At 34.2% G+C, this 10,635-nt stretch overlaps 1 protein-coding gene and 1 pseudogene across 2 annotated transcripts; both read right to left on the bottom strand.

Annotated features, from left to right (window-relative positions):
* Positions 1-561: 561 nt before the first annotated feature.
* LOC133817012 (disease resistance protein SUMM2-like) lies at positions 562-3,453 on the bottom strand (annotated as a pseudogene).
* A 1,621-nt stretch (positions 3,454-5,074) lies between these two features.
* LOC133817010 (probable disease resistance protein At5g63020) lies at positions 5,075-8,626 on the bottom strand. 2 transcript variants are annotated; one of them, XR_009885486.1, is made up of 3 exons: positions 5,711-8,626; positions 5,449-5,599; positions 5,075-5,353 (listed from the first exon to the last, which is right to left on the bottom strand). XR_009885486.1 is itself a non-coding variant. In XM_062249390.1 (2 exons), exon 1 carries the CDS (start codon positions 8,448-8,450, stop codon positions 5,718-5,720), a length of 2,733 nt encoding a protein of 910 aa, XP_062105374.1. In that variant the 5' UTR covers positions 8,451-8,626; the 3' UTR covers positions 5,075-5,599; positions 5,711-5,717. The 2 variants fall into 2 exon arrangements, 1 of the variants encoding a protein (XP_062105374.1); XM_062249390.1 differs by having other exon boundaries at positions 5,075-5,599.
* Positions 8,627-10,635: the final 2,009 nt, after the last annotated feature.

The raw sequence follows: 10,635 nt of genomic DNA, 5'->3' as shown, positions 1-10,635 counted from the left end.
AACTAAATTGAAATCTTGAGCAACAAAATTACAGATTTAAGTTATGTTTCCCCGCCAGCCCAACAAAATTACAATTGAAGCAAAAGAATCGCCACTTTGTTATACAAATTCTGTACAGCATTAAATCATAAAATCCATACTTAATAATCAAAATAATATATTACATATATATATAAGAATTTTCTTACAGTAGCTGTACTTTAAGCTCTATCGGTGGGGTTCTCAGTGTTCTCGACATATGAACAATTTTCGGCGCGATTTTTGTTATGACCGTGTATATTGTAGCTGTTTAAAGCATTCTCCAATTTTTCAGAAAATTTTGAATAGTTTACAGTACCGAAAACTAAGTTCAAATATGTTGTTGCATACGTGACTATTTTTTTTATACGCGTGAAAGCAACATATTTTAACATAGTTTTTGGTATTGTAAAATTTTCAGAATTTTCTGAAAATTTGCAAAATGCTCTAAATAGCTACAATATACACTATCATAAAAAAAAATCGCACAGAAAATTGTTCACGAGTCGAGAAATACTGATAGCCCCAACGACAGGTCTTAAAGTGAAGCCTGTAGTAGAATTGTTGTATATATATTTATATGGAATGAAGATTATTACTCAAAATGTAAGTAGGCAATGTCTCACCTCTAGTTCAGCTATCTATTGCATCAAAACAGGGGAGAAAGGCATCTCTAGCGGTGTCATCCTCCCATTCTAACTCATTCCACCAAGATTCACTTCCCATAATCCTCAAATTGGGTCGCATTTCAGTCACACCAGAACCCATTGGAAGTTTCTTCAGCAATTCACAGCGATTTACTTCGACTGAGTTGAGACATGCAAAGGCCAGAGGTTTTGGGTAGATATTCTTTAATCTTGGTAAGCTCCTCAAGCGTGCACATTCAAGTTTAAGAAAAGGTGGTAGACATTTCACCTCCTCTGGAACATCTCCTAGTTTCTCTATTCTTATTATTTCTTCCAATGCAAGGCAATCCCAGACATAAAGAAACTGCAGTTTTGGAGCAAAAACTAGCTCAGTCAATTCCTTCAAATTAGGACAACAATAAACACAGACTTCACGAAGACTTAGGAACAAGTCGTTAGTTGAGCATTGAGTAGGACTTGGTACATGGGAAGAACATTCCTCTCTTCTTTTCCATTCCCAATCTATTTTTAACTCTTCTAACCTTGAACATTTTCTGAGAGTAAGTTTCTCTAACCGTTCCATCTTTAAAAGAATGGATAGATTTAGAAACTGTGAGGTCCTCTTACACTGGAGACATAGACTATGAGTTGAGTTGAGCAGCATTTGGGAGGTCAACAATCTTTCAAGGGCAGTGACACATTTTATGGAGATACCCAACGTAATTATGTGATTCAAACACTCTAATTCTTGTACTAGCAATTCATTACCCCCACATTCAACTCTATCCTCCACCATCACTCTAGACACTAGTCCACACCCATACATTTGTAACACTTGAAGACGTGAAAAGCTTGAGATTACTCCTTGTGGGATTATATCAAGACGCGTTACATAATTTAAGTTAAAGTATTTCAACATTTCCAACTTCTTCAACTCTCTTGGCAACTCTTCTATCCTTGTAGATTCTAGATTGAGGTATTGCAATGAGACTAATTTTGATATCTCCGTTGGCAGACAAGTCAATGATCGATTATCTGACAAATCCAAAACTGTTAATTTAGGTATGAACTCAAAAAAACTGCCACTAACATGATGCAATTTGTTTTTATGAAGAAACAAAGTTGAGAGGTTAGGGCATGTTGGACTTTCTGAGAGACTCTCAATGTAGTTTAACATCAAAGAGATCCTTTCAACCCCATTCCATCTTTCAATCATTGCTGGTTCTATCAACCCAACATTAGCTTTCACCAAAAAAGTATGATCTGCCTTTTCACACCCACAAGCTATCCATAAAGCCATGTCACGAATCACATCATGCATTTTTACATGTGTTTCACTAACCTCTTCTAATAAGCATGCATAAAGAAGTGAGTCAATGATAGTATACCCTTGGCCTTGCAGACTATCAAAATCACTACACTCATCTAGAAACTCCTCACACATCCAATAATATATCAATTCACTTCTATTGATCTCCCAATTAGCCGGAAACAATGCACAGTACAAAAAACAAGATCTAACTTTCTCAGTAGATAAATTGTCGTAACTGAATTTTAAAAGAGGAAATACCTCTTCTCCCATGCCTGAAAAATCTGAGGGTGAGTTCTTTAAGACCTGAATTGCATATCTCCACTCTTGAGGTGTTCTCTTGCAAGCCATGGAGCGACCTATAGTTGTTAGTGCAAGTGGTAAACCATCACACTTTTTCGCAACTTGTTTAGCTAAATCAAGAATATTTGGGTGAACACCGAGGGCTTCTTGGCCAACTTTTTCTTGAAATAATATCCACGATTCCTCCCATGGTTAGCACTTCACTTGAACTTGTTTATCAACTGACATGCTACTACAAACTTCCATAGAACGGGTTGTGAATACGAGCTTGGAACCATTTTGTCTGTTAGGCAAATGAATCCCAACTTTAACAAGATCAATTCTCTCCCATATGTCATCCAACAACAAAATAAACTTCTTTTTCTTCAAGACATTGGCAATGTCTAGAGATTTTTGTTGACTTGTTTTGTTCTTCCACGTGTCTCCCTCGCAAGAATGCCTAATTATTTCTCCAATATCATTTTGTATCTTCTCAATAGTATGATCTTTAGACACTACTACCCATATTACTTGATAATTATTGTGAGAATTGAGCAAATTGTTGTTTATCTTTCTTAAAAGGGTGGTTTTGTCAACCCCTGCCATTCCATACAATCCCACAATTCTCACATCTTCATCGTTGAGTTCTCTCCACACAAGATCAAAAATTGGTTCCAAGCCCACCGTCGGCTCTTCTGGTACTATAACCACAGGAGCTATTGGTCCCCTTTCAGCCACCTTCTCAAATTTCCCTTTGCTTTGCAGAGCAGTCACTTCAGCCAGCTTTCTCGACACCATTTTCCCATATACATAGCTGGACTTATAGTTCTTTGAGCAGCAACCCCAAAGGCACAGTCTGTTGCTTTCTTGAGATCCTCTTTGCAGCAGTCCTTTAGCTTCAATTTCCATGTCTTCAATCCTTGAAATCCACCTCTTGACTGTTTCCAGGCACATCAACTGGTCCTCCTCCTCAGCAATCTCGACTCTCCTCACTAAGTCATTCTTCACATCTGTTAACTCTTCTAAAGCTTTCTCTAGAGCTTTAACATTTTCTTTAAGATTATGCACGTAACTGGCTTGTGCAACAGTTGATTGATAGCAATTGGAAAATATGGCATCAAACTGAAGAGAAATTGAGAAGCAATTACCCATTGCTCGTTGGAAAATTGGCTGAGTTTTGAAACTGAGAAAGAAAGTGATATGATGATAATGGAGAATAAGGAAGCAATAAGTATATAAGATCATAATGCTGTGAAGCTGAGAAGGAGGTTTTATGCGATGGTAGAGTGTTAAAATTACATAATAAATATAACAAAGTTAACGAAGGTGAGAAGAATGTAAAGTACATATGCGTGGAAAGAAAGTCACAGAGGATATTCGTATAAAATGGTATAATTGCTTTTTTTTTTCTATGTATTATATTTAATTTTGTGGAGTTGAGAATGATGCAATGTTAGTTTCAATATTGATTTCAATTGAAAAAAAAAACAAGTTAGTGGTTGAGAAATATAATAAAATCGATGAAGGTGTTAAGAAGGTACTGTATATGTGCCAGGAAAGTAAGTGACCAAGGATCCAACGTCCGATTTAGGGATGGAAATGAGACGGTAATTGGCGGGTGCTCCCCACCTCCATCCTCGTTAACCATTTTAATTTCTATCCCTGCATATTTCCCGTAGCGGGTGAGATAGGTAATTCCCGTTGGGGCAAAAAATCTTCGCGCGAACCCAGTTATTTTGAATATAAAATAGAGAAAATGCAGAATACCTAAATATAAAAATGTAAAAAATGCATAATACTATTTTAATCACTCAAAGTATTAAATATGTCTAAAATAAAATTAAAAATCTTTACAAAGTTACTAAACTGTTACAAAGTCATATAAAGTAACATAATATATATATATAATATTAGGGAACGACTACAACGCATCTTCTTTTTTTTGCAACATTAATGCATCATTTTTTTATTTCGGCACCTGGATAGATATAATGCCAAATTTTTTTATATGACGGTGTACATTGTAGGTATTTAGAATATCCTGCAAATTTTCAAGAAATTCTGAATAGTTTACGAAGTCGAAAACAGAGTTCAAACAGCCACGAGTGCAACAGACAGTTTAGACCCTGTTTCGGTACCATAATTTTTTTCAGAATTTCTTGAAAATTTGTAGGATGTTCTAAATAGCTATAATGTACAACATCATATAAAAAAAATTTAGATTATAACTATTCTGGTGCGTAATAAAAAAATGATGCACTGGTGTTGCAAAAAAAAGATATGCATTGTAATTGCTCCCTATAATATTATATTATAAATAAAAAATTAAGCGGCCATGTTGGGGCGAGGAGTTTTATCACGTCTCCGTCCCGTTTAATATTCCGGATTAGAATATGGCCCCATTCTCCTTTTAGGCATGAAATTCTCCCAATTAGGGGTGGGTACGTGCGAGGCTGCATTCCGTGGAACAAATTTACATCCGAGTTGTAATTTATCAATAAAATGAAAACTTCAATTTAATATGAAGATTTAAAACCAAAAAAACAAAAAGTGGAACAATGCTTATTGTTCGGGGAGTAGTTGAATTCATTTAGAGGGAGATATATAATATATTACTGCTGAATTTTGACCAAATGACAATGGCAATATATAGTAACTGCTTTATTATTTTGTATTTTTTGTAGCACTCCTAACTACTTTATTGTTTTGTTTTTTTCGTAGCACTTCTTAACTGCTTTATTGTTTACACTGGGACAATTCCATTTCAAAAGATAGAAAATAAAAAAATATATTAATAAATAAAACCAACTACAAAATCTGTTAGATGCAATTTGTAAAATCAAACAAGAAACCTTGTAAGTGAAGGGTTATCATCAAGGCTTGTTGAACTGAAAAGGAGCTAACATGATAATGATACAAGTGCATGAGTCCTCACAAATAGAAAAACAACAAATAAGGAAAGAGAATGAAGTTGTTTATTGTTTCACATACAACACAATGAAGAACATGGATAACAGAAATAGCTGAAATTCAAATTCAAATGGCCAAAATGACAAAGGGAATAAGGTTGGGCCAGCACATACAACACAGCTTTGACAACATAGGCAATTCAAGGAACCTGGTCACGATTACAACATGTCAAATTTAAACAATGATATTTCACAAGAGATTTCAAAGTACAGATTAGACCAAATACAAATGATGAGTGGGTACCTTTATTATGTGGAGATATCTTAAACTACAAAACGTTCAATTGGCTGAATAAATTGAAATCTTGAGCAGCAAAATTACAGATTTAAGTTATGTTTCCCAGCCAGCCCAACAACAATTGAAGCAAAAGAACCGCCACGTTGCAATACAAATTCTGTACAACATTTAATCAGAAAATGCAGACTTAATAATAAAAAATAATATATTGTATATATATATATGGAAGGAAGATTATTACTCAAAATGTAAGTTGGCAATATCTCACCTGTAGTTCACCAGTCTTTTGCATCAAAACAGGGGAGAAAGGCATCTCGAGTGGTCTCATCCTCCCATTCTAACTCATTCCACCAAGATTCCCTTCCCCAAATCTTCAAATCGGGTCGCATTTTAGTCACAGTAGAACCCACTGGAAGTTTTTTCAGCTCTTCACAATCTCTTACTTGAAAAAAATTTAGACAAGGAAAGGGCAGAGGTTTTGGGTAGATATTCTTTAATTTCGGTAAGGCCCGCAATGCTAGAGATTCAAGTTTAAGAAAAGGCTGTAAACATTTCACCTCCTTTGGAGCATCTCCTAGTTTCTCCAATCTTATTATTTCTTCCAATGCACGACATTTATTGACATTAAGAAGCTGCAGGTTTGGAGCAAAAGCTAGCCCAGTCAATTCCTTCAAATTAGGACAATAATGAACAGAGACTTGACGAAGGATTGGGAACAAGTGGTTAGTTGAGCATCGAGAAGGACTTGGTACATGGGAAGAACATTCCTCTCTTCTTTTCCATTCCCAATCTATCTTTAACTCTTCTAACCTTGAACATTTAAAAAGATAAAGTTTCTCTAATCGTTCCATCCTCAAAAGAGTGGATAGATTAAGAAACTGCCAGGTTCTTTCAAAATGGAGAAATAGACTTTGAGTGGAGTTCAGTAGCATTTGGGAGGCCATCAATCTATCAAGGGCAGTGCCATATTTTATGGAGACACCCAATGTCATTATGTGTTTCAAACTCTCTAATTCTTGTACTAGTAATTCACTACCCCCACATTCAACTCTATCCTCCACCATCTCTCCAGACTTTGTTCCACACCGAAACATTTGTAACACTTGAAGACGAGAAAAGCTTGATATCACTCCTTCCGGAATTACATTAAGATTACGTAAATAATCTAAGTTCAAGTATTTCAACATTTTCAAGTTCTTCAACTCTCCTGGCAACTCTTTTATAGCTGTGGCTGCTAGATTGAGGTATTGCAATGAGACTAATTTTGAAATCTCCATTGGCAAACGAGTCAATGAATCATTTTTTGACAAATCCAAAACTGTTAATTTAGGTATGAACTTAAAAAAGCTACCACTAACTTGATGCAATTTGTTTTGCTGAAGAAACAAAGTTGAGAGGTTAGGACATGTTGGACTTCCTGAGAGACTCTCAATGCAGTTTTTCATCAAAGAGATCCTTTCAACCTCATTCCAACTTTCAATCATTGGTTCTTTCAACTCAACATTCGCTTTCACCAAACAAGTGTGATCTGCCTTTTCACACCCACAAGCTATCCATAAAGCCATGTCCCGGATCACATCATGCATCTTTACACGTGTTTCACCGACCTCTTCTAATAAGCATGCATAAAGAAGAGAGCCAATGATGGTATATCCTTGGCCTTGCAAACTCTCATAATCAGAACACTCATCTAGAAACCCCTCACACATCCATTTATATATCAAATCCTCTCTATTGATTCGCCAATCTTCTGGAAACAATGAGCAATACAGAAAACAAGATCTGACTTTCTCACTAGATAAATTGTCGTAACTGAACTTTAAAAGAGGAAATACCTTATCTCCCATGCCTGAAAAACTTGAGGCTGAGTTCTTTAAGATCTGAATTGCATATCTCCACTCTTGAGGTGTTCTCTTGCAAGCCATGGCTCGACCTATAGTTGTTCGTGTCAGAGGTAAACCGCCACACTCTTTCGCAACTTGTTTGGCTAAATGAAGAATATCTGGGTGGACACTGAGGGCCTCTTTGCCAACTTTTTCCTGAAATAACTTCCATGATTCCTCCCATGGTAAGCACTTCACTTCAACTTGTTTATCAACTGACATGCTACTACAAACTTCCATAGAACGAGTTGTGAATACGAGCTTGGAACCATTTTGTCTGTTAGGTGAAGGAATCCCAACTTCAACAAGATCAATTCTCTCCCATATGTCATCCAAAAACAAAATAAATTTCTTCTTCTTCAAGACATTGAAAATGTCTTTAGATTTTTGTTGACATGTTTTGTTCTTCCATGTATCTTCCTCGCAAGAAAGCCTAATTTCTTCTCCAATACTATTTTGTATATTCTCAATAGTATGATCTTTAGATACCACTACCCATATAACATGATACTCATTTTGAGAATTGAGGAAATTGTTGTTGATCTTTCTCAAAAGGGTGGTTTTGCCCACTCCTCCCATTCCATACAACCCCATAATTCTCACATTTTCTTCGTTGAGTTTTGTCCACACACGATCAAAAATTGGTTCCATTCCCACTGTCGGCTCATCTGGCACTTCAACCACAAGAGCTATTGGTCCCCTTTCAGCCACCACCTCAAATACCCCTTCGCCTTTCAGCTCAGTCACTTCAGTGATCTTCCTCGACACCTTTTTCCCATATTTATAGCTGGACTTGTAGTTCTTTGGGCAGCAACCCCAAAGGCATAGTCTGATGCTTTCTTGTGAGCCTCTTTGCAGCAGCTCTTGAGCTTCAATTTCCATGGCTTCAGCCCTTGAAATCCACCTCTGGACTGTTTCCAAGCACGTCAACTGGTCCTCCTCCTCAGCAATCTTGACTCTTCTCACTAAGCCATTCTTCACATCTGTTAACTCCTCTGAAGCTTTCTCTAGAGCCTTAAGATTTTCTTTAAGATTATGCACGTAGCTGGCTTGTGCAACAGTGGATTTATAGCAATTGGAAAATATGGCATCAAACGGAACAGAAATTGAGATGCAATTACCCATTGCTCGTTGGAAGATTGGATGAGTTTTGAAACTGAGAAAGAAAGTGAAATGATTATGGAGAATACGGAAGCAAAATGTAGAGAATGTAAGATAATTTTGGTGTGAAGAGCTGAGAAGGAGGTTTGATGCGATGGTCGACTGTTTACGTAGTAAAGTTTTCTCAAAAGAAAAAAAAATTCAAAATATCAAAAAAAAAGTTACATAATAATAACGTGGTCGAAAGATATGCCTTAATCAACTTTATATATTGGTAAACAGCTATATACGAATGATACATAGTTATCCAAATTTCCTTTTCACTTTAATCACTATGGGAAAATTCGCAGCGCCTGGCTCGGGAATAATTTTTGGTGCACTTTTTTAAATATTGTAATTGTATAAAGTTTCTTGTAAATTTTGAGAAAATTCAAATAATTTATAGTATCGAAAATGTTCAAACAAGTTAGTTATCCACGCACTTTAAAAAATTAGTCCGCTTGCAACAACTTGTTTGAATCTTGTTTTCGCCATTGTAAATTATTTGAAATTTTTTAAAAATTGACAAAAAACTCTAAATAACTAGAATATACACAATCATGAATACACATTAAAATCACTACTTTGTATTTCTAATACACATGCATGTATTCCCATCAATTATTGTTGGTTCAAGTTATTCTTTCCAATTATATTTTATGAACACACTCATAATGTGCTTACATTCTAAATATTTTTAAATAGTGATCTAAATCACTCCATCTCCTTAAACAAAAAAAGCACATAAACCAATATATATATATTAATTAATTTCTTATCTCGTTTGGATTCATATGATCAATTATTCTCAAGTAAATAGTCATTCTTTCTCAAGCTCAGGGCACATTACAACAATATCTATGAGAAAGAGATTATGTTTGAATAATATACAAAAAATGTACCAATACTTATAACCAGGACAAATAAAATTTTGTTACGTAATTTTTTAATTTTTAATTTTGTTTGTGCTATGTAATTTTATTATAACTTTAAATGGGGTGGGTTCAAGGGTGGGTACAAATGGGAAAGCATAAAATAAGTGAGAACAATTCTATAGAAAAAGGAAAGCAAAGGACATTTTGAAATGATCCCACATAAAAAGAGGGGTTTATTCTAATTTGGTCTCTTCAATTTTAACTAAATACAACATTGACTCCAAGTTTCCAGAAATTAAAAAAAGGATCCTTGGTTTTACAAAGTGGTAAAAAAAAAAAAAAAAGTCCTCTGAATTCAATTTTAGTCCATTTTTTCCAAATAAGACCAAAATATCATTTTTATGATTTCTTGCATTTTAACTTATTAATAGAGCATTAATTTAAATTTTAAATATAAAACATTAATTTAAATCTAGAATATAAATTAATAATCTAAAAAAATTAATTTAATTTAAGAATATAAAAAAATTGAAATAATTTTACATAAATTAATAAAAGTTAAACTAAAATATATCATAAATGAAAAACAAAAATAAAATTAAAACAAAATTTTGGTTTTAAGCTTATATTCTATTTTTAAATTAGTAAAATTATTTAGATATTAAAATAAAACTTATTAGTTCAAAACTTCTATTAATAAATTAAAATGAAAAAAAGGAAGTATTTTGGTCTTATTTGATTATTTTACCCAAATTAAACTTATGGTACTTTTTTTTCTATTTTGCAAAACAAAAAATCTTTTATTGAATTTTTAGAAACTCAGGGTTCGTTGTTGTATTTTAATTAAAGCTGGGGAGACCAAAATGGAATAAATCCTAAAAAGCAAAAAAAAAAAAAAAAAGCAAAATTTAATGCTACTTTATTGCTTGACTTCGAACCTTTGATTTTTATTACTATATCTACAAACTTTTTTTTTTAGAGATTAGTTAAAGGCCTCTTGTTTTCATCCTTAAATCTTAATGAAAACTGATTAACAAAATTTCTAAATGTTTATCGAATTTTTCAGAAACTATAAATATAATGAGAAATAAGAGCTAGAAAGAAATGATCAAAGATAAACAAACAAAATATTTATATGGTTGGGGCATTAGTGAGCCGTAGTCCACAAGTCTCTTGTATTAGATTTTAGAGAGCTTTTGACAATGGAGATTTCTGCAAGTTTGAGCAGAGTAATTGCTTACAAGAGAAAATTTGGGATCCCCGCTACAGTGCACAACTGGTCTTATTTATAGGAA

Source organism: Humulus lupulus, chromosome 2, assembly GCF_963169125.1.
Source record: "Humulus lupulus chromosome 2, drHumLupu1.1, whole genome shotgun sequence".
Classification (NCBI taxonomy): Eukaryota; Viridiplantae; Streptophyta; class Magnoliopsida; order Rosales; family Cannabaceae; genus Humulus; species Humulus lupulus.
Note: the sequence above shows the minus strand (reverse complement) of the source record. Positions and strands in the feature narration are given on the sequence as shown.

Bases quoted from the DNA above. Each gene is read 5' to 3' on its own strand.
- LOC133817010 (XM_062249390.1), bottom strand. From the start codon at position 8,450: ATGGGTAATTGCATCTCAATTTCTGTTCCGTTTGATGCCATATTTTCC.